Below are 26,281 nucleotides of genomic sequence, written 5' to 3'. Positions count from 1 at the left end.
TCAACAACTCTAAGCAATTACAACGATTAATAGGTACTTGTATGCAGATAAACGGATAACAAGCAAAGCCGAGGTATATCGTTCGGTTAATTTGCAATTCAGTACTTAACGCGGTAGACGCCGATCGATATTTAAACCTGGCTTTCATTTCTGATTAGCGATATTCTTTTGAAGAGGTCACGTTCGCCATTCTACAAAGAGAAACCGAAGTCGAATAATCCATAAATCGTTTATTAAATATTTTGTTTTTTCTATACAATTCCGTCGCGATGGTAACATCGGTGTCGCAAACCAGCTGTTGAAACGAAACATGTACATGGGGTCGTAAAAAGATGAAAACGAATAGCGTAAATCAGGGGTTCATTCTACAATAAATATAACAAACACGTTTACACATGGAATGCTTCGCTATCAAAGTCGCGTCAATACAGTACAAAAGGAGTCGCGATACATTTTACAGACAAGTACATTTATTTGACACGTAAGTACGGTATAAAACGGAGACTCGTGTACAGATGGATTTTGTTATTTAGAGCTTCGGTTTCGTTACATCTATTCCATTGGACGAATAATTGCTCCGATTAGTGTACTCGAAATGTCCCACATCGCATCCGATCTCGACGTGGCGATTCCAAAATCTAAGTATGTATACGGTCTCTCTTAACACCTAGAAAATCTTCACAGCTGCCCTATTCTCTATGATAATCTATGTATATACCTCTATACATTGAGCTTTCTTTCGTTAACAGAGTCGTGATTCCTCTGCGATCACTGTAATATTGTAATATCGTTACACGTGTATCACGTGTACCTGTATATGTGTGTACAATATGTATATAGAATATGATATAATATATATATCACATACATATTTATATATTATATATATTTATATATATTATATATGTTTATATATAAGCGGTAATATAAACATATCGTACGTGTAAACTTAGTACATATAGATCTGAATGGGGACTCTGAACTTCCTTCTTTTGTTATCCGTCCAACGATATCGTTCAACAAGGATTCGTCGCTGAAAACGATAGATAAGGCGGAAGAACTGACGGGCAGCAATCACTTCGGACTTCGGTCAAACGAAGGGAACGGAAATCCTCACGAAATCGTACAAAAGCCTGTGTTCCGATTTGATTTAATTCGATGTGTTACCATCATACTGCCTTCATTACTGACTTTTAGAATATTGACGAATCCTCGCGAACAACTCTTTGCAAGAAATGTACATCTAAATACGTTTGTGTACACAAAGGACAACGAAACGAACGACATGTTATGTATAAATAAGACTGCGCTCGAACGGGAATCCACAGATCGTGACAGGATTCAGAAGTTGAAACGTGAAATGATCGCGAGAAAGGTGTCTGAGAGCACACAGGTACAATGTCCAGTATTCAAATAATTATACGTAAACTTTATTTCGTCAGATTTTTCATATTGTGTTAATGGTAAGTATGTATAAATATATACACGTATATGTATAATTCTTACGTGCCAGTTTCGTTTACGTTGTTACATTATGCGCTGTAATCGGATAAATGATTAGTCCTTACACCTAAGGAAAGGAGATTCGGCGAACGCAAGAATAAATAGGGTGAGAAAATAGAAGGAAAACACGCGTTGCGTTCGTTGCATACTTTAGTCCCATTTTAAGTTAAGACAGTGAAAACCTAGGAGTCCTTGAAAGCCAGAAGGTCGCACTGTACTTTGGTTCTTCCTTTTTCTTTATTTTTCTGCCATCCGATGGAACTAAAATATAAGTCCTCGTCTAATTGAAAATCCGTACAACTTGTCGACAGGTCGAGACAAGGGTACATACGCGTTTGAATGCTATATCTTGTTAATGAAATTCTATGTACAAATATCGTGTAAAATATACGAATGATACGTAAGAAGAGGCTAAGTTTCGAAAAAAGTTAGAAAGAGACCATATATCGTGCACGTGATGAGAAACGAATAATTTTAAATAAATATACAAACATTAAAATCGAACGATTGTTCGAAGCGAAGTTGCTGAACAGACGAGTAGTAGCAAGTGAGAGCAAGTAAAGTGGCAAATATAACAGAGTTAACAGAAAAACTTTAGTTGTTCACATTGTGAGTATTGAAATATGTACTTTATTAAGGGATACACGCGCAATGTGACAAAGAATTCAAAGTGTTTCGATGTATACGGATAAGAAGATCCGTCTCTGTTCGGAAGATAAGATAAAAATAATTCGTTTCTTTCTTAGTAACTCTTTCGCGATTATATAAATACTATCGATAAGAAATACTTCTTAAGAAGGATTTTGGTCTTTCGATACACGTATGTACATATATAACCTGAGCTGAGAGAAAAATAAAAATGGAATGTATTTTTAAAACTTCTTTTTTAATAATAATATAACAATATTCGGTTAAATATTCATGAACATCAACATACAGTATTCTTATCTACGTTACAAATCGTTAAGAGAAAAACGAAGTCTTTTTTACGTCCAAGAGTACAAAACTGTAGCAAAAACCTAAATTCACTTTCCCCTCTCCGAATGGATATCGTGAGGCTAACTTTCACACATCTAAACCGAACATATATATTTTACAAAACGCGTTTACAAAATGAATAGCGAACACGGGGGCAAACAAGACGTTAACTAAAGTTTTTCCTAAGTCACTCTGCGAACGGTCTTTACACCAGGGGATACAAAAAGGTATCTGAATGGCGACGGTGACAGTATCTTTTCTTTCCATTTCCGTTTGTCTCGTTTAGCGAGAACGACGAGAATCCCACCGACAAAAATAAATAAAGGAAAGCGCATTATATTAAATATTGTACATTTATCGTGACCGATGCAGTGTTGGATCAGGATTCGAGGGGCTGGATCGAGAGAAAATTCTCATTGTCCCTCTCGAGACTTTTTTCCTTAGGAAAAGAAAAAGAGACTGGGATGAAGAACGGTGTGAGTTCTTTCTTTTTTTACCTGGGGGGAGCGAGGGGGATAAATGTTACACTTGCGTCTCATTAATCTTTAATTAGATAATCAATTCACTAGTTACGAAATGTCATAATAAAAAGTAGTACTCTATAGTTGGTATTTCAATAATAATAGCGTAATAATAATAATTATATTCCATAGTTTTGTTTGCAATTATCGTCTATCGAATAATTAATTAATTAATTAATTAATTAATTAACGTTTACTCCATCATGATATAACCGCGACCTATATTGTGTTTGATAATATAAAAAGAAAAACAAATCGTATAATACATATATAGTATATATATTATATATATATAATACATATAGTATATATATATAATATATGTAATACATATATAGTATATATAGTACATATATAATATATATATAGTGTTGTATCGTTCATTTTTCGTTACAATAATAAATTGTCCACGAACGCTGACGTGCCAACAAATCCGACGTGCAAACCGCTTCCGTTTCATTCGTTTCTTTCTTTTTATTTTTTATCATCTACGGAAGTAATCTTTCGCGAATCTACAATCCATCTCTTTCTCGATGTTCGAACACACTAAGACCCATTTTTACACTCGCAATTATGTGCTCGAACTATCTTCAGAAAGAGAAAACTCATTTTTCTTTATATCTGTTGCACACACACACACCCATCACATATCGTATTTTTACGATTCGTTCGCAAATGAACGCCGATTCTTAGCAATTGTGTCATCTTCGTTAGTAATTAATTATTAATAAAATCAAACGATAAAATGACTCGTGTAGATCGCGATCGTCGGATTGGTACACAATAGCGTTCGATTGTTCGCTCTTAAAGAGTTTACTACCAAAAAAGGTATACCACTTTCAGATTTACAACACTGCCCTAAACACAGCCATACTAAGCCAAATACTTTTGGGTCTTCGTCGTTACGTTTATTCTTTTTACTAGTAAAATTTACTTAAATCTACAGTCGATAACCATCCGCATTTCGTAGATTGTTATTTTTTGTTCTTTGTATTACTCTGTTTCTTATCGTTTTCATCTCACTTTTAGAAATTTCAGACGCACGACAGGATTTGTTTCTCAACCGATTTATAGTTGACCCGCTCGATTTAACTGCTATCACATAATTCTACATAATTATCTTTTTTTCTCTTTCTTTTTGTCCTTTTATATGACGATCTTGGAAAGACGAATCTACGACGTTCTTTCTATAAAACTAGTCCGAGGGACGAAGGACGTAGAGAAAAACCGGTGGATGGAGGAAAGAAAGGGCGAGAAAGAGAATACATAACAAAAGGAATGTTTCGGAATCGATTGACGATTCACATTAACCGATTTATAAAAGAATTTAAAATGGTCTAAAAATAACAAAAAGCGATCTTTCGAATTTGGAACTTAATTGAGTGAAAGAAAACCGGTTATCTTAAACGAACCATTCTCGTTAAACTTACCCCCGTCCAACCCCGCGATTAAAATTTTCAAGGCAAAAAACATTCGCCAATCGTTCGTTAAATTCTTTCTTTATTTTTATAAAAAAAAGAAAAATGCTTTTTGCCTTCTTTTATAACGAATTCAAAGGGTACCGATGTATATAAGACAAATGGAAATGTACGATGTTATATGTATATAGATATATCTGATGATAAATGTATCAGAATGAGTCAAATACATTTTTCAAGAGGTAACGTGTCTCTCAAACGGGTCATGATTTCTCTGGCTTTTTGTTTCGAATCGGACCGCGCTTTCGTCGACGGAAACGCCACGTTTAAATATGAATCTTACACCGGTTGCATGTGCCATTAATGATTCTGATTATGATTAAATCGATTATAGCTTGGTTACATGGTGGCTACATTGTACACCGTGTATTTAAAAAATATCCGACGAAACGGACTTCAGAAGTACACCTTCACGCATCATTCGTTACCAACTAGTCATTTAAATAGGTATCGAAGAAAAAAGAGAGAGGAAAAGTTACACTTACAGTTTACTATGATACAGCACTGGCATAGTCACATACTTCGGTATGTATGTGTACTTGTATCTGTATTTGTATTTCCTTTTCTCGGGTTTATCGTGCACAGAGATATCCTATTATAATTATAACGCGTGTGTGTGGATCCCTTTCTCGCTTTTTTCCCGAATATTAACACTATACTTATATGTTTTGAATTTTTCTTTCATGATAATATTAATAGTAATAATGGTAATAATAATAAGAAGAATAATAATAAAAATAATATTATTAATAATAATAGTAGTAGTAGTAGAGTAATAATAGTAATTATAATAATTAAGAATCAATAAGAATTATATATAATAGCAATAATAATAATAATAAATTCATAATAGACAGGGAAATTAATAATAATCGTTATTATTATCGTAATAATAGTATAGTATGTACAGAACGATTTTCATGCGAGGGTCCTTTTCGATTACGCTTCGTAACTACATATTTTGATTGAACTGTACATGTTGGACCCTCGGTTTGAAAAACTTTTGTTGTCAAAATTAACACGATTTATAAATCCTCCCATTAGTAAGCTTGTGAATTTCTACTTTTTGGTTGCGACACCGTTAATCCGCGTTGTCTCGCCTGTCCTGTTATTAGGTTTCTTTCCCATAGGACAATTTAGCAGATTATTTTGAAGGTTAATTTCAGAATGATCCATAAAATTTAATGGTGCTAAGGTTTCGGCACAACCTTCGGCAACCGTTGCGATCTCTTAATAACAAATTAACCTAAGTTAACATTACTTAACTTTCCACTAAATTCTTTTCTCCCTTCCTTACATACAATGTTGTTGATTTCTTTTTCAATATCTTTCCATTTTCATACAGTTCGTTTTTTTTTCTTGTTATATACTTTGCATCTTGTCACGATAATAATAATAGTGGTATATAATAACTGCATATAATCGCTACGCTAATAATATTTGAACTATTAATTATTAATTAACGTTAAGTATACACAACACATTTGTACGATTTCACTCAGCCTGCACGAGCAGCAGCGAGGGAAGGTGATATAGATGAAAAAGTCATGTGTAAGGGGAATAAAAGTTTGGGCAGAGACATAGTGTGTGTTTCTTTTGTATATGTATGTGTATTAGGGGATAAAGTATTAATAGTCTCTCTTGATTTCATGTGTGTATAGTTTCAAATTAATTGTTTCTCGTCGTTCCACTGGTTCGCAATTGGGGAGCCGAGGTTGAGATACGAGAATACAATAACGTAAGTTCAAGTGTCCATTGAGCCAGCTGTAGAATCTTCGCGGAGCATCTAAGCAGCACCACAACACGCTGTATCGCTCCTGCACCTTAACTCGGAGATAGAAAAAGGGAACGCGTCATCCGGGATTAATTTGGTCGCACCAGTTGTACTCTGACCCGTCTCTGAACATCAGCACTTGGTCAGTGTACCGGACGTAAGTAGTTGTACCTGATCTCCACGAAGCTAGGAACGCAGAACGGATGGAAGTTACTCTCTCTGTTCTCATGACAGAGAGGTGGAACAGCGACCGTTCTTTCTAAACGGTTGACATACGATGCAAGATCATCGTTCGCCCACTAACATAGTCACTCGTGTTAACCGACTTCACTAATAGTCACTACAATCCTTCGACAAATTTTGAAAGTTGATCTTGTGGCGTCATGGGCGTCACTTCACTCGAGTCTGTGCCACTAGTGGGTGGTGGAGCTGGAGATGGATGATGTGGCATGGTACCCGGGTGACCAGTCGGTGCACCAGTTCCACCACTCAGCTGCGAAAGCATCATTTCACTTGGCCCACCGAGTTCATGAGCCGGTGAATGTGTTGGTGTACCATGAGGTGGATGATGATGAGGCGATGGCACCGGCCCTGATCGAGGAGAAGGAACTGGCTGATTACGTGGAGAAGGAACCGGTCGTGGGGAAGGATTTGGTTGAGGAGAACGAATTGGCGGTGGAGATCGAACGGACTGCATTAATTGTTGCTGTACAGAAATCCCTGGAGGCCCCATCACACCTTGCGGAGAAGGTACCGGAGGTGGTGTTGGTTTTAAGCCAGGTTGACCGTATCCTTGTTCGCTAAAGCCACCATAACCTGGAGAAGAATACGCGGAATCGTGGCAAGCGTTAGACCACGAACCAAGCGGCTCGACGAATCTCGTTTTCTCCAGAATTAAATAATTCTTACCGAGAAGGGGCGGCCTTATAGGTCGCTGTTGACCGTAAGGCGGTGCTGGTGGTTGTGTAAATTGTTGTTGTTGTTGTTGCTGCTGCTGTTGCTGCTGCTGCGGGTGTTGTTGCTGCTGTGACGGGTGCTGGTGCCTTTGCAATACTAGCATTTGCTGTTTATACCACTGTGGTGGTTGCTGTTGAACAGGTTGCTGCTGTTGCTGCTGTTGTTGTTGCTGTTGATTTAGCATTGCCTGTATTTGCATTCTGCCTTGCTGTTGTTGTTGTTGTTGGTGCTGCTGCTGCTGCTGATGCTGTTGCTGCTGCTGCTGCTGTTGCTGAGACATTATATGCTGCAGAGCAGGTTGTTGCTGCGGCTGATTAGGACCCAAAGGTCCGCCCACTCCTCCACCGTATTGACCACTTTGTTGTTGATTTAGAGCGAGTGCCTATTAATTTAAAAAATTATATGGTAATAGAAATTATTAAAATCGAAAATGTCAGCAGACAAATAATATAGAAGAAATTAATCGTCATACCCGTTGTTTGATAAAAGCAGCCATAATCGGTGGATTGCTTTTGAGTATTTGAAGTATTTGGTTTTGTTGTTCAGGAGTATGGGGATTCTTTAGAGTTTGCATAAGTTGCTGCAATACATGCTTGTGCATGTTGCTTTGAGTTTGAGGACCAACTTGATTAACCGGACCACCGAGAACTCCAGCTTGCCTAGGCATCTGTCCTCCCATAGCTATTGCTGGCTGCCCTTGATGTTGTTGCTGCTGCTGCATTAACTGTTGCGGCGTTTGCTGTCTCAAACCAGGATTCTGTTGCATCAGTGTACTTGGCTGATACCTACTGTAAATAAAGGTGTAGCTTTAATACCTCTTTTTATATACATATATGTGTACGGTGGTATTTTAATTATTATATTTAACAACTCACCTTGCTGTCCATTGATCCATTGGAATAAGATGTGTACCGCCAGGATTTGGCATTTGTACAGGCATTGGACGTTGCATAGGAGGTGGAGGCATTACACCACCTGTTTGTCCTCCTACGCCAACTCCAGCACCAACTCCACCACCTGGCGTTACTTTACCATAACCATGCGGTACTTGTTGCCGTGCAGCTTCTTCTTGTACTTGCTTAACAACTTGGAGAACGTGAGCAGGTGGCGTTTGAGTTCCAGGTTTCAATCCTATTCCAGGTTGATGTGGCGAAGGTAAATTGGTAGGACTGACACCTGGTTTCATAGCAACACCTGTGGTCATAGTAACATTTGAACTCTGTTGTCCGGATTGCATCGCTCCCACTGGACCTGTGGGTCTGCTATTCATCGCAGCCATTCGTCTCCTGAAACACATTAAAAAGAAAGATATACACCTAACTTATATACATAGGATATACATACACCTAGTTATCTTTGGAAATTATTATTCCAACGTTGCTGCTGTTGTTGTTGTTGTTGTTGTTATTATTATTATTATTATTATTATTACTATTACTACTACTACTACTACTACTACTACTGCTACTACTACTCCTACTACTACTACTACTACTACTACTACTACTACCACTACTACTGACGTATTTACCTTAACAACTGCGCTTGCTGTAGCCGCTGTTGAAGCTGTTGTTGTTTCAGCTTATGTTTGATGTTCGAACAGAATGGAACAAGACATTTAGTCTCTTGGCAGTGTTTAGCATGATAACAGCACAACGCTATTAATTGTTTACAGATTGGACAGCCACCGTTCGTTTTTCGTTTGCAAACTTTAGTATGCGTTACTACTCTCTTCATCTTTTGACAACTTGTTAAACGACAGTTAGCATCTCTACATTGGCACGCGTGCACCAACGATTGAATACATCTTTGAATTGAAAGTTTACGCGCCTCCTATTATAAAATAAAAATATTTATTATAAATATTCATAGCAAAATTATTAATATATTCAGTTAATAAAAATATATTTTTACCTGTGGATTAGCTTGTTTAGCATCGGCCGGCGATGAACCATCATCCAAATCTAAACCAAGTTTTTCCATATGATGAGGATGACCGTCTTTTTCTTTACAGCTTATACACAGATCAAAATCCTAACATAATAAATAATAACATTAGATTGTTTGAAAATTGGATGATACATGTTTACAGATGATTGTTTTAATACTTACATCACAAACCGTACAATGATATCTTGTTTCTACATGGCTCTTACAATTATTGCAAGTATAAACAAACTTGTCTTGACCTTGATTGTGCAATTCGTATAGCATAGACATAGAACTAAATTTCGCGCGCCTTAAGGAAGAGAATTCATAATGTCTTTCTCTAGCCATTGTAAGGAAAGCATCGCGGCCATCCATAAGGTCACAATTAATAACTGGATCAGGATCTTGAATAGGCTAAAACGTGCATTATTTTCAAACGTAAGAATACGATTCGATTATTAAAAAAAATAATAAATATAAATTAATCCTAAATACTTACTGCTAAACTGGCTGCACTTTGAGCACTATGCAACCTAATAACGAAGAATACTTCTTTATGTTTCTCCATAGTGGCAAAAATCTTTGCTGAAAGATCATTTCCTGTTTGTGGGGTATTAGATTTTTTACTATTTTTTCTTTGATTTGCTTTGGATTTATTGGATTTCTTAGCTTTCTTTTGCCCTTTCTTTTTGCCGTCTGGCCCTGTTTCAGAATCCTCTGACAATGAGAAAATCTGTAACAAAAAGTTGTATAGACCATGATTAGTTCTTTGTTATCTACCATCTCTAATAATACATCACTAAACTGTACTTACTGCATTGGCAGCAGCAGCTTCCGCTGCTTCCGCTTGTTTACGTTTCTCTTCTTCTTCTTGATCTAACTCCTTGATACTTTCTTCTAAAACATTCGGCCAAAAATCACCTTCAAAATACGGTAAGTCAGCTGCAGATGTAAGTTTATCTTCCATCGCTTGTTTTAAAATGTCCTGAAATTAATAAATAGAAAAAATTAATCTCCAATTTTTATGATTCTTAAATTGTAAATAGAAACATTTAACTTTAATTGTAGTCTGCTAATCCTATGTTTAAATTTATAAGTTCAATGTAAACATTAGCTTCTGCAGACATTAATTTTAGTCTCTTCTGACACCCAAGAATGACAATTAATTCTCAGGAAACACATGAGACTGTATAAGATGTGTTCAGATTAGTTATGTATTACTACTAACTTTGTAATCGAGCACGATCCTTTCAACCATGCCTTTGTCTAACATTTTCTTATACCATTCTTGTAATCTTTTAGGCTTTGGAATCTTTTGTTCTTGCGGGTGGCAGTGGAAAATGTAATCATCGCCTTCAGAAGGGGGACAAGCCCAAATATGAGCCATTGTATATCTATACAAAAAGAAAAGTTTGTAATAAAAGTATTAATACTGCAAATTTCAATTTCAATGAACAAAGTTCAATTTACCCCAATTGTTTTGCATAATCCAAGTATCCAAGAAGAATTTCGTGATATACTGCTGTTCGGAACTGTCTAGGCCGGAAAAAGTGTACAGAATCCAAATATGCAATATAAACTCTTCGAGTATTAGGTGGTGTACATTCACTACCATATTCTTGCACATGCATGCCGAAGAAACATACATCAGTCCCATCAACTTCTTCAAATGCAAACAAAGCTTTTGCTCTATACGGAAATTCACCAGGCATTTCACCATTTTCCACAAATCGACTTCTCATTCCTGGTTTCACTTCGACAACTTTATCACTGGATGCTACAACTCTAATTGCAACTTCTCCAGCACCAGCTTCTTTTTTCTTTAAGAAATTGTTCACACGTGTTTCGATATAGGTACCTAATTTAGTAACCGGTAAACGTTTAGCATTAAATTTATTTTCTTTACGTTTTTGACCTTTTTTCTTCAAGCAATTATCACAAGTAAATCTACAAGAAAAGATCTAGTTATAAGAACTACACTATTTATATTTATTTTATAAGAAAACGTTTTACTTACCCTAAAGGCCAAATTGATTCCATGTGAAGCACGCATATCTGATGTACTTTTCTACCGCAATCTGTACATACAACAAAAGGCTCCAATTCCAAATGATCGTTCTTCATTTCCTGGAACTGTTCCTTTTTAATGGCACTGTAATAAAATATAATAATTTAATTTCATGTATGTATATATAATACAGATATGTATTATATATGTATATATATAACAAATGTTGATGATATATTTATTTCAAAACTTACGTTTGTGGTTGCGTTGGATCGTCTCCTAACGTCACAGTATCACCAGGAATGTCGTTGAAACATTTCTGACAGAAGGTGTATCTGTCGGAAACAAGACCATATGCCTTTAGACTACTGTTCCAACCAATAGTGTTTAGATCCAAATTTCAATTCGTCAATGTCATGCGTGCATCATACGAAGATCAATTTTTTCACGCCCCAATCGATGTATCCAAATGTCGAGTATCCAATTTTGATAAATATTTGTTTGTATTTGCAATTATACACATGCAAGTAGTTTTGCCAATTGTAATATGTTTGGATCCGTTTCGTTATATTTTTATTATTTTTTATTCCAAAAATTGTAGGAAGTCATCATTTCATTTAATGAACATATTTTTTTCATTATTTTTCATTTATCACAAATACAATTTGTTTTACATGTATTTATGTTTTCATTTTAAATGTCAGGTATCCAATTTCAATCGTCCAATTTCCAAGTATCAATTTTCGTGGCATGAAGTAGTAGAGTCAGAAAGAAGCAAGGGGCGCGGGCAACACAAGAAGCAAGCAGCAAACAAGGATTTGTGTGTGCGTGCGCAACCCATGGGTAGAGCGAAGGTAACATACAAAGAAGAGAAGAGTGCCATAGTTAGACACCATATAATATATACATAAATTACTTAGTTGCATATACTCAAGAGTATTTAACAAATGACTTCCTTCGAATAAAAATTCTTTTATACATTCTATATTATTTGTAAAGCAAAATATATATTTAAAAAGCATCTAATTTTAAGGATGACTATAGAGAGCTCTATATCCCTTAAGTATATGCGTAATAAAATTTCAACTTCATATGTGCGAACGTTACGAAACAATGCATTCATTGACAAATGTTTCATAATTGTAATAAAAAACGTAAAAAAAGAAACGTGTTGGTCAGGAGACTGGCCTGTATCGACTGATATAACCGAAACAGGTTAATTAGCCTGCCAAGTTAATCTAGCGTATCCGATTATAGAACATTTTTCTATAAATAAAAATGTACCATGAAAGTCGAATGCGCCTAAAGGCAACTTGAACTTCGAAAACTTAACAGATATAGCTAATGTCAGTAATCTTTGAAGACAGCTGGGAGCAACAGAAGTCATTAACAAGATATCTAATTATCTAAGTAAAGAAATTACTAAAGGGCAAGATGGAGATAAAACCTACTAACATATTCCCTTCATGCAGAGAGAGACTATTTTTTTTCAATTATTAAATGAATTTTCCTGTTTTACATAGTTATTTGACTAAAACTCTTCCATATTACTGACCTATTTTGATAGGAGTAGTACTTTGCATCTCTTGGTATTGTACAAAGTTGCTTTCCATAACAACATAGTACTTGTGGATTGAATGTGTATTTTCTTCCACAGCAATATCCCAAGGCTTGCATTACAGGATCTATTTCTTGCTCAAAGACTTCAGAAAGCTAAAATCAATGAGAAGATTTGTAATTTGAAAGTCATTATTGATATCAGTACACGCTGATTGAATAATTCAGAAATAAACATACCTTTGTACAATATCTGTAAACACGTGATGTTTTACGATTGTAAAGCCATGCATTATCAAACATCATCCATACATCATCCACATATTCCCATGGATCACTGTATTGCCCTGTATCTAGTTTTCTTTTGATCGTTGAAAGATCCATTGGTTTTTTAACAATATCAAAATAATCAGGAATTCCCAATGCTTGAGGATCGACCGGTTGTCTAAATGGTATAGATTCTGGATCTTGGCGATAAAGTTTTTCTAACGTTGGCATTAATGCTTGTCGCAATTCATCTGGTTTGAATAAACACAACCGTTTCTTATCAGTTGACGTTCCGCTTGGTTGTATCGGTTCAGGAACTAATGGTTTAATATCTGGCGTTGTTGTGTCTTGACTGGATATTGGTGTTATAGGTTCTTCCTTAATACTAATAGGTTCTTCCTTTACGATACTCTCACTGGATCCTTCCTCCATTGGTTCTGTTTTGATTTCAGTTTTAATAGACACCTCATTATTGACACTTTTACCTCCATCCATTCTATGATTCTCAGAACCATCTTCTGTTTTAATTTCCATTTTCATACTTTCTTCTTTAATAGAATCCAATTTTCCCTTGTTGTTATTCATTGGAGGACTAGGAGAATTATCACGATCTAAAGCGGCTGTAATAGCCGCCATTTGCGAAGACATGGACGAAGTTCTAGGTGCATTTAATGCAGCCCTCTCCTGAGATGTCATGCCTTTTCCTAGACTTGCAAGGCCGGCAGGAGACGGTGTAGTAGCAGGATGAGGTGGTGTTTGGTTGGCGGAAGAAACAGTCTGATTTGGAGTCATTAATGAAGGAACTAGTGGCGTATTAGGTGTGGAAGTTGTAGATTGAGGTCCATTTGTCGTTGTTGCTGGGCCGGGACTAGGTCCACTAGAAGCAGGAGGTGGTATCGTTTGTGGAGTTGATGTACTGATGCCATTATCATTAGGTGTTGAAACCGAAAGAGGCCGACTATTGTTGAATTGATTTTGCTGTTGATTGTTTTGTTGTTGCATACTGCTAAATGGTGATGGCGTTTGCGGCATTGAGGTTGTCGTAGCGTTTTGATTCGAAGTACTTGTTGGTTGTTGCGGCTGTGACTGACTTGATTGTTGTTGAGACTGAGGTTGTGATGGCGGCTGTTGCTGTTGCTGATGTTGGTGCGCAATTGCTGCTTGAGCTTGCGCTAATCTAACTTTCATGATATCAGAATATTGATGTTGATTCTGTACAGGCGAACTGTTAGGTAAACCAGACGTACCATTTGAGGTTGGGAATTGACTAGTTGTTGCAGACGTAGTAGTTGTTGTTAAACTTGATTGTGACATTTGTGGTTGTCCAAAAGGACTGAGACCAGGATTTGAAACAACGTTAGGATTAGAAGTTGATTGTCCATTTGGACTAGGACCAGGTGGGCCAACCAAAATTCCTGACTGCTGCTGCTGCTGTTGTTGTTGCTGTTGCATTTGTTGCTGAACTTGAACTTGAGCCTGAGCTTGAGCTTGAGCTTGAGCCTGAGCCTGAGCCTGAGCCTGAGCCTGAGCCTGAGCCTGGGCCTGGGCCTGTGCTTGAGCCTGAGCTTGGGCGTTCGTTTGGGACTGGACCTGTACTTGTTGTGTTTGTTGTTGTTGAGGAAACTGCATTCTATTGTGCGGAATGCCCATTGCAGGTAAATTTCCAAGTGTCATACTTGGCGAATGACTACGCAAACTAGGAGTAACTGTTCCAACTGGTCGTGATGGTGGAACGGTACCAACACCTGGGGGAGCACATGGCCTTAAACCTGAGCCAGATGCTCCTGCAGATTGTGGTTGTTGTTGCTGCTGGGCTTGTAATTGTTGTTCTTTCCGCTTTTGTCGTTTTTCCTCTAATTCTTTTTGAATTTTGTATATTTTTTCGGCAAGCAAATGATAATATTCTGATCTTGAATTTGCCATTTCATACATGTCGCCTTCAACTTTTCTTGCATATGCAACAAGATTATGCATTCTTTTATCGAGCATAGCTTGTGGATCAGGAGTTGGAAATATTGCTTGAACCAATTTATGAACGAGATGATTTCTAAGATCTGGTGTTACAGTTTGATGCCAATCCTTTGATTCCTGCACCGATGTTGCTGTTACTTGACTTGGTTGAAGTCCAGCTGGAAGCTGAAGATTAGCTAACCTATTTTCACTTGGAACACTAAGTTGTCCTGAATCATTCAAACCAAACAGTTGCTGCATATTAACAGATTGTTGTATATTAGCGGCAGTCGCTGCAGCAGCAGGCGTGGGACCACTGGTAGGTGCTGCTTGATTACCAGCAACTCCGACTGTATTAGGATCAGAATTTAAAGGGAGGGAAACATTTGGAGCAACAACTTGTTGCCCGGCGCCAACTACAGATTGACCGGGTGCATTCTGAGTTGGAGGTTGAGCTAATCTAACGTTTCCTATCGCACCGGGTGCTCCTTGCATGCTTGGTGTTGGCATTCTTCTAGTTACACATTGAGCAACCAAACCACCAGTTGTTGTAGTCGGACATGGAATACCCAACGCATCGTATGCTCTTCTCATTTCTGTTTGACTCGGATTTGGTTGACTATTTGGTTGTGTCGTAGATGCTGCAGCAGCATTTGTTGTTTTATTTTTGTTTGCCTGTTTCAGAGGTAAACACACAGGACAATCGTTACGGTTGCAGTGTTTCCAGTGACTAATAATTTGTCTCGATGAGCTACAGTGTGGCACTTTACAGGTTTTCCCTGCTTGACAAGCAGTCATGTGAGTCAATACATTTTTCATAGTTTTACAGTCTGGCAACGAACATTGCCAAACTTCACCGTTTGCTTGACTTTCGCGTCGTTGACACTTATGCGCGTGAAGTAGAAGAACTAGTTGTTGCTGAATAAGTTTGCGCTTTTCTGGATCAGCAATTGATTTTGTAGCACCTAGTAACATAAATATTACATAGTTAACCGACTTGCATCCAAGCGCGGATTAATCCGCGCGCTGCGACTGTCTTCTATCACCAAGCGCGGATTATTACGTGCACTGCGACTGCTTTTTATTTCAGTCACTAAGTATTCTTCAGATGTGAGATTTTACGTTTGACCCGTTTGTCAGTATCTCGCCTATATCAGTTTATTGTATTGACCATTTTAAAAAATTCCACGAGAAATAATATGATTTAATTTCTTATTTCTTACTTTTTTTAAATAAATAATTTTTTCTTTTTTCCTGTGTTATAAAGAATGTAAGATGTCATGTTTATGAAGCAACATTGTCTACCAATCGTTTTGAACAGTAAATTTCGGATAAACTCTATGAAGAATTCGGATGTCATTTACTTCACCTACGACCGACCTCGCGCGGTGATAGGGACCAGTCTTCTTAAGCAGACCCATGATGCAAATGGGCTAAGTTTCATTAATGAAATAAATTTACTTAAAAATAAAAATTAATAATTACCCGTTGGAGCACCAGTACCGGGTATTTGGCCCTGAGTAGCTTGTTGTGGTCCAGGTTGACCTCCACTTGGTGCACCAGACTGAGGTTGAGCTGGACTTGGAGCAGGTGGTTGAGCTTGTTGTGCCATGCCACCTTCTTGACCACCCACAACATTTGTGGAGCCAATAGGACCTGCGGTTCCTCCAAATCTACTACCTTGCATGGCAGTCATGTTTGTTCCCACTCCTTTTGGTTGTGGTGTAACAACTCCAACAGGACTGTTAGTACATACAGTAACGCCAGGCCCCTGTCCACTCGCTGGAGATCCTGATTAAAAATTGTATATTTAAATATATCTTAAAACTTACCAACTACATATACAACTGCTATAATTACCATAACCATAAGGACTTGATGCACTTATTTGCCCCATATTTGGCATATTTGTCATATTTGGGGGTGCCTGGATTCTTGGACCTCCCTGACCAGGACCAACGATACCAACTTGGTGTACTTGTTGATGTGGACTTTGACCCCTTGCTGGTCCAACCATATGAGCTTGTTGCTGTTGTTGCATTGCTACAGCTCTAGTATTCATTATTCCAGGTCCATTTTGCATTTGAGCAACACCATGTGGCCCACTAGGATGATGAATTCCTCCTTGTGTATTAGGAGCCATCATGGTTACCTAAACCATAGAACGTTTAGATTGTATATTCTACACAAAATACTGTTTTCATATATATATATTGATCTCACTATAACTCACAGTGTTTAAAGGTTGCTTATTTAAGCTGTTGGTTACAATTAAACTTCCACCTGCCATTCCACCCATATTGTTATTTCCACTAGCACTACTGGTCATAACAAGAGCAGAATTTATTCCACCTGGCATTGACATGGTAGGATTACTTCCAGCCATGCTCATTGACGATTGAAGGCCACCCATTGAATTTGCAATGGACATTTGATTATTTGCCAAGGAACTGGCTATACTACTTGGTAAATTTCCCAGACTCACGACCATTTGTGGATCAACTACTTTAGAAACAGAAACATTTGGTGGAGATTGCATATTTGGACTTTTATTACCCAAAGTTCCAGCAGCCATTGCTAGAGAATTTGCAACCAAATTTTTGTTGCCCTGTTTCAAAAAAGATCAAAATTAAACAGTGTTTCTTGTATATATATACATAATATTCATAACATATAATTTATATATACGAACTTGTTGTTGTATTAGATGATGTGAAAGTTGTTGTTGTTGCTGTACATGTTGTCTAAGTTCTGAATCAAGCGCACCATTTTGCTGCCCTGGGCCTGGGCCTGTTGCTGGTGGTTTAGCACTTTCAGTTGCAGAACCCCAAGACCCCGATGACAACAGATCATCAGGTAGATCATTTTCAAGATCAAACATATCTGTGTTTGTTATATAATCTGAGAATAAAAATTTGCATTAGTAACAGCATTATGGTATGTACGTTGCTGTAAAAGATACTGGTTACTACAAAAGTAATATATATAATTGTAGCCACTAAACCATAATATCAAGCACGTTGTACATCAAAACTGAAGATTTTCTTTAGGCTACAGAATTCATAGAAGAGTTCGATATCACAACTGAATAATTACTTTTCTAGATAACCAGTTTAGAAAATTATTGTCAGATTATGATATTAAATGTAACATATACCATAGAGACCAAAAAACCATTAGTAAATGATATAAAGATAAGATTCAGCACCGTCACCATAGCTTCTATCTAAAGATTTAATAGTAAAATCTTCGTACTACCATATAATGTAGTTGCTTGTTGTATAATATACCTGCATGTAGGTATACATGCACATATATGCATACATGAATACATTTTATGACATTTATGTACATATCATATTTTAAATTGCAGAAGCTTGTATTTGTTCAAATTATACTAACCTACAGTGTTTGAAAAATACATCTGTCATATAAAAATATCTCTTTAACTTACTTGACTATCCATGATTGACCATACAACAACGGAGAAAAAAGGGGTCAAATGCAAATTTAATCAAAAAATAGAAAAAAAGAAAATAAAACAAGAAGATTCTACACAAACTACTGTAAATATAAACAAACAAATACATAAATAAATAAGACATGAGACATACACTGTGTGAGCATAACTTAAAGGAGTTTATACTACAGCAGAATAAAAATTTCTTCACAATAAAGACGTGCTAAACTACAAAAGCAGCAAAGCTACTGATGGCAAACTTTAGAGTAGACAGTCATGCGAAGAAATCATAGTCACTCTAAAGAGTATTTACAACTGTTTGTAAACGGAATGTTTTTTAATGTTGTAACATTAAAAAAAAGTTTCTGAAACTCTTACAAATAATATAAATCAGTTTATTTCAATTATGATATCAATTACCTACAAAGTATAAAAACGATTATGTACAAAACATCATAGTTACCTACCTAACAACCTAGTTTAACTTTATCTCATTGAAGATATAATCGCATTTTATTTAAAAATTTATACACAATATTTAATACAGTTTCATCCTAATATAAAGTTTTAGAGCTCTGTACATGTGTGTCGCATGTCCATATTACATTACCACTCAATGCTTGAAACTCACAGCATATCTATTTATATTTTTTTTTATTATATGTTAAATTGAAACATTTTTTTCCTATAGTACTTAGAGTGATCCAATTTTTCTCCAGTATCATATAAAAGAAACAAATCTTTCTCAATTATAAGGCAATATATTACATTTATTTGTTCTTATATTCTATCATATAAGTAAAACAATATAATCCTCATGTTCATTGTGGGTTTTACAAATAACAACAATAAATCAACTTTATTGAACCATAGTGACAATATGCTAAAACTATATACATTTTGTTTATAATATAAAAATTACGAATTATTTTAGCAATAAATTATGATATAAATTGGAAGTAATTAAATGATTTTACAACTTTATGATACTAATAAATGAGATGAATGGACAGATAAACAAATTCTGTAGTGCTGGACTTAATGTTTTTGAACTTTTTGCTGGGTTTTGTAATAATATTTACTTCTTTTCTGGATGGTATGGTTGTTCCAATGTGGCTGCAGCTGATGCTGTTGCAGATGAAGCTGCTGTTGTGGCGGGCCCTGCATTTGTTGCATGTTACCACTGCCACCTCCCCCGTAGTTTGTATAAGCATGGTGCATCATTAGAGGCGCCATACCCACTACATATATCACAGTTTTTATTTCAGATTGTGGAAAAACTGTCTATGCTTTCTGGATCACAGTTTTTAAGCAGCAGAAATAGTCTAAATTTTCTTTCAAATGCAACTAATTGGTATAGATGAATTAATATCTATAATCCTGAAAAGAAAGACTATGTCTGCCACTTTGTATAACCTGACTAAATCTTGTGATTGATACATCAAGTATTTAAGTGACACAGTCATCACCAAATCGATATGGGATTATATGAAATATTATTGAGTTCAGAAACTGTTAAGGTGATCAGGTAGCACTTAAAGAAAATAAGAATCAAGAGATGGTTAGCGCATCAATCATGCCAGCATGTCTTTTTTAATAATTATTCAAACTTCCATGCATTTGCCATGCACTACAAAAATAAAATGAGAACTAAATTTAAAGACAACTAAAAAATTTACAATATACTATTATTTTGTTTAGGTTAAATTTAAATAATAGAAAGAACGTGCAACAAGACAGAAGTTACAGATTATTTAGTACAAACAATTCTTTTTTTAAACATGGAATATTTCTATAACCTCTGAGCAAAATTTATACACTATATCCAAATTGCCCAAATGTCCAACAACCAATAATTTGGAACTTTCTAATAATTTATATTTTATTAAGAATAACTATATATAATGATTTATTAATATCAAAATATGTAAAAACATTGTAGAATGAAAACTCAACCCAAAACATTCATTAATGCCGATACTGTCACAGCTGAAAATATTTCTTAAATATCTCTGTTTCCTGACATGAATTTCCGTGTAAATTCATATGAATAATTACAATTTTGTAGAACAATTTAAAATAATTTATCAGATCAGTAATAACACGTTAGACAATTGATAAAGTAATCAATTTCCGCAATAGCATTTCTTGAATAATTTAGGTTAGTTTATAAACAGTTAACTAATAACAAAATAGAGATTTTGATCGTTACATACGACGACAAAACAAAAAAAAATCACACAATTTTAGAATATACGCATATTTTAGAATATAACGAGTAGAGGGTCCTGTCAAAGGATAATAATGTAACACTTGTAACATGAAATGATAATAACTAACTACAACCACAGAACTTTCCTGAAAGTTCAAAACCTATACAAAAATGTTGTGGAAAGAAAGAAAGAAAGAAAGAAAGAAAAAGAGAGAGAGAGAGAGAGAAAGAGAGAGAGTTTGTCTATCAGACACATTGTTTTCAATAAAGGTAAATGATACGAAGACAATAACAAAAGGGTGCATTTCTTGAAAAACGAAGGCATCGAGACATGTGGTCAATTTTGCTCAAAGGTTGCACCCGTCAATGAATTGACAGTATGCCTCTGATAAATCGAAGAGCATATATTTCTTAATATAATAAGAAAGATATATGCGTGTGGTATCACGTAATTAGAAAAACGGCGTATGTGCTACTTGCGACGTTTCATCCCCGAAAGGTTAGTCGCGATAGCGACTCTATTGCGAAGAAAGTTTACCGTGATGAAAATGAAAGAACTTACCCGCGGAATCCGAAGTCCCCTGAAAAGGATCTCCGAGCTTCGGCCGCTTATTCGGTGGCCCGTCCACCAGGTGGTCGGCCATGGTTTCTTTTCGGGGTTAATTATTTCTTGTGTTTCAGGCTGTTTACTCCTGGTAGCAAGTAAGCGGCGGCGGCAGCAAGTCAGGATGACCGCACGCACGCACGCACGCACGCACGCAACCAGGCACGCACGCAGGCACGTATACACGGGTATACACACACGAACGAAACGCTGCACTACGCCACTAGAAGATCGGTACTAGTGCTGATGATGCTGTTACTGCTGCTGCTGATGCTATTGCTGCTTCCTCCTCTTCGGTGAAGCCGCGAAAATTCACCAAGCTCTTAGCGTATTCACAAGCATGACAATAACAATGAAAACCGCGGCGCGTGGAGCGTCCCCGAGCACGCTTTGATACACGATCAACCATTGGGCATCGTCGGGGGTACGTCGAACCCCGCGCTCAAAGCCCACACACACAGTAAATTTTTCAATGGGCGCACAGGCCACTCGCACGACGACGACGGGACAGGCCGAGAAGTTAACTAGACTATTGGTATCACAATATCGAAGATCACCACTTCGACTTAAATGCACACCACTACCAAACGAGTTCTCACGTTATATTCGGTTTAGTCGGTCGCACACGACTCGTCAAACACTCGAGTGTGACGAACTGGCTGCGCGCACGGCGCTAGCTCGCAGCAACGATATCGCTCTCGAGGCCCGCTGGCACCATCTTTCTCTCCTCTTCTCTCGCCTTGGCACACTGCGACACGGGGCGCGCGAATGATCACCGCGGACGCAGCTCGCTTTCCCCACACATTCGAGGCAATCACGGACGCCAGGAGGCGAAGACGATGAAATGAGTCGGTTCCGGGGCGGCCACCGCGCGCCACAGAAATTCGCTCGGGAAAAGCGATCGCGAGAGTTCTGCACCGCACGAGTATCGGCTAACGTAAAATGGCGGCTGCTGTTGACGAGAAGTTTTTCTACGCTTGTCAGAAAATGTCCGACTGGTTCCGTATAGTCGCCGGGATGTTAGACCAGCCACCTGATTGGTCCCTGTGATCACGTGACATGATCGCTCCCTATTATTGGTCAAACTGCTGCGAGGCCACGAACGCTGCGATTACGTTCACGCCGCCGGTCTAACAGCCGCGAGAATTTCGTTTATTCCTCTGCCGCCATTTGATAAAGGCCGGTCTCGCATAGTGGTTGCAAGATGCTCTTTGAATTAGATTCATTATTGGCACGGAATACGTTCCTGGCCAAATTTAACGAAACAAATAACTTAATAATTAATCACGCTATTCTCCGCTCTAGTGGTGTTCACGGCTTCACGAACTTGAAAAAAAGCCTTAGCCTAATTATTCCTTGTTGCCGGAAAACATTGAGACAGTGATTCATACGATTCGAGTTTTGGAAGAGACACATTCATTCAGCCTTTCGCAATTTACTATTTTCTGTATATACATTGGAAACGTTATTTCATTTTATTTCTATATATATAAAATAATAATCTTTCAACATTCATTATAGTGTACTATAAGTAAAACGTTTGTAAACGTAGACCCTACGTATACGCAACGTCTTTGTTGAAATGAAATATTTTCATAATCTATCTACGATGTATTTAATTGTACGACTATAAGTATGTCCACTGGACATAACCTCCAGAATTTTTGCGAGTACATATTATATAATACGAATAACCAAATTATTCGATACATAAATATACCGTGTATGTTTCTTTTTCATAGTAAACAGATCATCTTTTTAGAAAATTACCAATTGATTTACGAAATAATGAGAATTTAGATTTGTTCGAAAATTGCACTCTTCAAATATCTTTTCATCTGATTCATTAACTGAAACTCATTAATTACATATATATATATACATACATATATATATTCATTTGTACTAATAATCACTTTCTCTTTTATAATTACAAGACTAAAATATTTGCGCGGTTATGTTCATAATGAACAACCTGCGCTGTGCAATATCGTATCTTGACAAAGATTTATATGTCGCATGTCGTGAACATTGAGAAAATAAGAAATCGACTTTGTTAATGCGTTCATAAAGCCGAGAGTGTCAAAGGGATATCGTTACAAGATGGCCAGGGATTTCTCGATCGACAGGTTAAAAGGAAGAATGTATACAAGGTGGGGAGACGGGAGATTGCGTTGCGCAGAACGTCCTCTCTTCGAGAAAGAGAATCTGACTCGTGAATAGGTGCGAACGGCACGCGACTAGCTGCACGCATATATTGTGCGTGAACTTGCTTCCATCTTCCTTTTCCTGCTCTGTTCCTTTTCGCTCTTTCAGTCGTGTGTTTGTTGTGTGGTCACGCGCGCGCGCGCGATAGTGTCAGATACAGAGAATTGTGTAAAGAAAGAGGTGAACGCGAGAAGAGAGGGAGAATTGGAAATGGGACGGGAACTGGATGACGCCGTGGTAGCAGCCACCTAGCCACCCATCTCAGTGACAGCGACTCTTTACTCTTTGTGGAGTGTTGCTAGTCGCTTACATCGCTTTATTTCTGTCGACTATGTAATATTACAATCCCTTTGATAGTCTCTTAGTAATACGTAAATGTTTTTTTTTTTTTATAAGAGTTTTTACGATGTCAAGTATTTATTATCGTTCCTTAGTTTAGGGTTGAAATCTGTATCGTTCTCACTAGACATAATAACTTACATATAGGACCACCTAGGCGATTTTTATTCAGCAGGCAGTACTTCTGATAATTAAAACAAATTTCTTTACAGCCATGAAAAACATGATTTACTTGTTCATTAATCACACTTTTATTTACTATAATCGGGATTATAAAAATAGATTTTGAAATTTATTCACTTAATGTTTCAACATACTTAAATTACAAGTTTTTTTCACATCTATTTATTAAATCTAGAAAATTTGTAATTGAATCTAAATGTTCAAATTTTTTAATTAAATTTTCATGATTCTGAATGAATGTTGTGTATGTTCTTCAAAATTTCTATTTTGTGACAGCTTTGAAAAATTAGGTGGTAAATTGGAAAAAATAAACAGAAGAAATTTTTAATTAATATTAATTCCCCATTTTTTCACAATCATTGGATATAATTAGATACACAATTATACAATTGAAAACACAACAACATCATAGAATTATTAATATATCAACTTTTAATGTAAAACAGCTGCCAATATATATTATATATATATGTACTAAAAGTAATAAATTAAAAAACTAAAATAAAAGATACAAAATAATTATTTGAGATTTTTGAGTTCAAACTTTATTACTAAACTATCCACATAAAAATAAGGAAAATCAGTTCTCGAAGGTTGTGGATATTGCTGATGCTAGACTTGTAACTGTTGTTGTTCTTTCCGTTTTTGTCTTTCTACAATACTTCTTCAATTGTATGTATTTTTTCAATAAGTAAATATATGGAATTCTCTATTCCTTACATGTAATCTTCAACTTTCCTTGCATATGCTACAAGATTGTGGATTCTTTTCTTGAGCATAGATTGTGGATTGTGAGATGGTTGAACCAATACTGCTTGAACCAATTTATAAACAAAATAATTTCTAAGATCTGGTGTTGCAGTTTAATGCCAATCGTTTGATTCCTATACTAATGTTGCTTGTACTTGACCTGGTTGAATTCCAGCTGGAAGCTGAAGGTTAGCTAACCTATTTTCACTTAAAGCACTAAGTTGTTTTGAATCATTCAAATCAAATAGTTGCTGTATATTAACAGATTGTTATATATTAATGGCAGTCGCTACAACAGCAAACATAGGACTGGTAAGTATTGCTGGATTACCAGCAACTGTAACTGTATTAGGATCACAATTTAGAGAAAAAGATATATTTGAAGTAAGTTGAGATAATCTAGCATTTCCTATTGCACCAGGTGCTCCTTATATGCTTCGTGTTGGCATTCCTTCAATAATACATCGTGCAGCTACTAAACTAGCTGTTGTAATAGGACATGAACAACACATGATATGTTCTTCTCATTTTAGTTTGATGGATTTGAATTTTATTAGTTTTATTTTTGTTTGATTACTTTGGAGGTAAACATACACGAGAAACGTTATAATTGCAATGTTTCCAATGACTAATAATTTGCCTCAAAGATCTACAGTTTGACATCGTACTGCTTTGTTCTGCTTGACAAGCAGTCATATCAGTCAATAAATTTTTCATAGTTTTATAATCTGGCAATGAACATGACCAAACTTCACAGTTTGCTTGACTTTTGCATTGTTAATACTTATGTGCATAAAGTAGAAGAACTAGTTATTGCTGAATAAATTTGTGTTTTTTTGAATCTGCAATTGATTTTGTAGCACTTAGTAACATATAAATATTGCTTAGTTAAATTTTGTTAATGAAATAAATTTATTTAGATACAAAAACCAATAATTACCGGTTGAAATATCAATACCAATTATTTGACCCTGAGTAGCTTGTTGTGATCCAGGTTGACCTCCACTTAGTGCACCAAACTACGGTTGAGCTTGATTTGGAACAAGTGGTTGAGCTCGTTGTGCCATACCACCTTCTTGATCACCTATAACATTTGTAGAGCCAGTAGAGTCAATGGAACCTGTGGTTCCTCTAACTGTACTATTTTGTATCACAGTCATCTTTATTACTTGATTGGAATCCAGATAAGTCGGCTAACCCATTTTCATTTGGAACATTAAGTTGTTAACTTAATCATACCATAATAGAAATCAGTTAATTAACGTGAATAAGAAATTCTGCGTATATGTGACATGCTGTGAACATCTTAGACAGAGGCAGAGATATTCTACTCATTCTTGTTTGTGTCGTAAGAATGCGGACTTTGTTGACCGTCCATGTTGATTTTTCATGACTATCATGACTTAATTTTTGGACGGTTTTCCCTAGCGAGTCTCAAAACCTACTTATATGACCGTGAATTAGGCATAGGAACATGTATCTGACTGCTTATTTCTGGTAAACCCAATACAATCATTAAGATAAGCACGTGTATTGGCTGAAAATGTCATATACACAAATAAAATAATATAACAACGCAGGACGGTAAGCGATAGATAGATAG

At 36.4% G+C, this 26,281-nt stretch overlaps 1 protein-coding gene and 1 long non-coding RNA gene across 7 annotated transcripts; both read right to left on the bottom strand.

Moving 5' to 3' along the window:
• Nucleotides 1–210: 210 nt before the first annotated feature.
• On the bottom strand, nucleotides 211–22,190 carry LOC100650829 (histone acetyltransferase p300). 6 transcript variants are annotated; one of them, XM_048413909.1, is made up of 21 exons: nucleotides 21,157–22,189; nucleotides 19,465–19,623; nucleotides 17,615–17,823; nucleotides 17,156–17,530; nucleotides 16,783–17,074; nucleotides 16,408–16,713; nucleotides 12,946–15,887; nucleotides 12,704–12,861; nucleotides 11,403–11,516; nucleotides 11,158–11,292; nucleotides 10,611–11,087; nucleotides 10,369–10,534; nucleotides 9,955–10,125; nucleotides 9,640–9,873; nucleotides 9,324–9,554; nucleotides 9,126–9,245; nucleotides 8,743–9,044; nucleotides 8,087–8,497; nucleotides 7,684–7,999; nucleotides 7,164–7,593; nucleotides 211–7,070 (listed from the first exon to the last, which is right to left on the bottom strand). In XM_048413909.1, the coding sequence occupies exons 1-21, from the start codon at nucleotides 21,236–21,238 to the stop codon at nucleotides 6,595–6,597; spliced, it is 8,106 nt and encodes a 2,701-aa protein (XP_048269866.1). In that variant the 5' UTR covers nucleotides 21,239–22,189; the 3' UTR covers nucleotides 211–6,594. The 6 variants fall into 6 exon arrangements, with proteins under 6 accessions (XP_048269866.1, XP_020723486.2, XP_048269857.1 ...); XM_020867827.2 differs by having other exon boundaries at nucleotides 11,403–11,483; XM_048413900.1 differs by having other exon boundaries at nucleotides 211–7,593; nucleotides 21,157–22,190.
• A 1,531-nt stretch (nucleotides 22,191–23,721) lies between these two features.
• Nucleotides 23,722–25,838, bottom strand: LOC105666803. The gene is made up of 2 exons (XR_007226012.1): nucleotides 25,702–25,838; nucleotides 23,722–25,540 (listed from the first exon to the last, which is right to left on the bottom strand). It is a non-coding gene; the product is annotated as a histone acetyltransferase p300 (long non-coding RNA).
• Between the last annotated feature and the right edge of the window lie 443 nt (nucleotides 25,839–26,281).

The sequence above is a fragment of the Bombus terrestris genome, chromosome 2, assembly GCF_910591885.1.
Source record: "Bombus terrestris chromosome 2, iyBomTerr1.2, whole genome shotgun sequence".
Taxonomy (NCBI): domain Eukaryota; kingdom Metazoa; phylum Arthropoda; class Insecta; order Hymenoptera; family Apidae; genus Bombus; species Bombus terrestris.
The sequence above is the reverse complement of the archived record's forward strand: the minus strand, read 5'-3'. Positions and strand labels throughout refer to the sequence as shown.

Bases quoted from the DNA above. Each gene is read 5' to 3' on its own strand.
- LOC100650829 (XM_048413900.1), bottom strand. From the start codon at position 21,238: ATGGCCGACCACCTGGTGGACGGGCCACCGAATAAGCGGCCGAAGCTC. The intron at 10,126-10,368 runs GTTAGTAGTAAT...TATTAATTTCAG, and splicing joins GGATCGTGCTCGATTACAAA to GACATTTTAAAACAAGCGAT. The intron at 8,000-8,086 runs GTGAGTTGTTAA...CTTTATTTACAG, and splicing joins ATGGATCAATGGACAGCAAG to TAGGTATCAGCCAAGTACAC.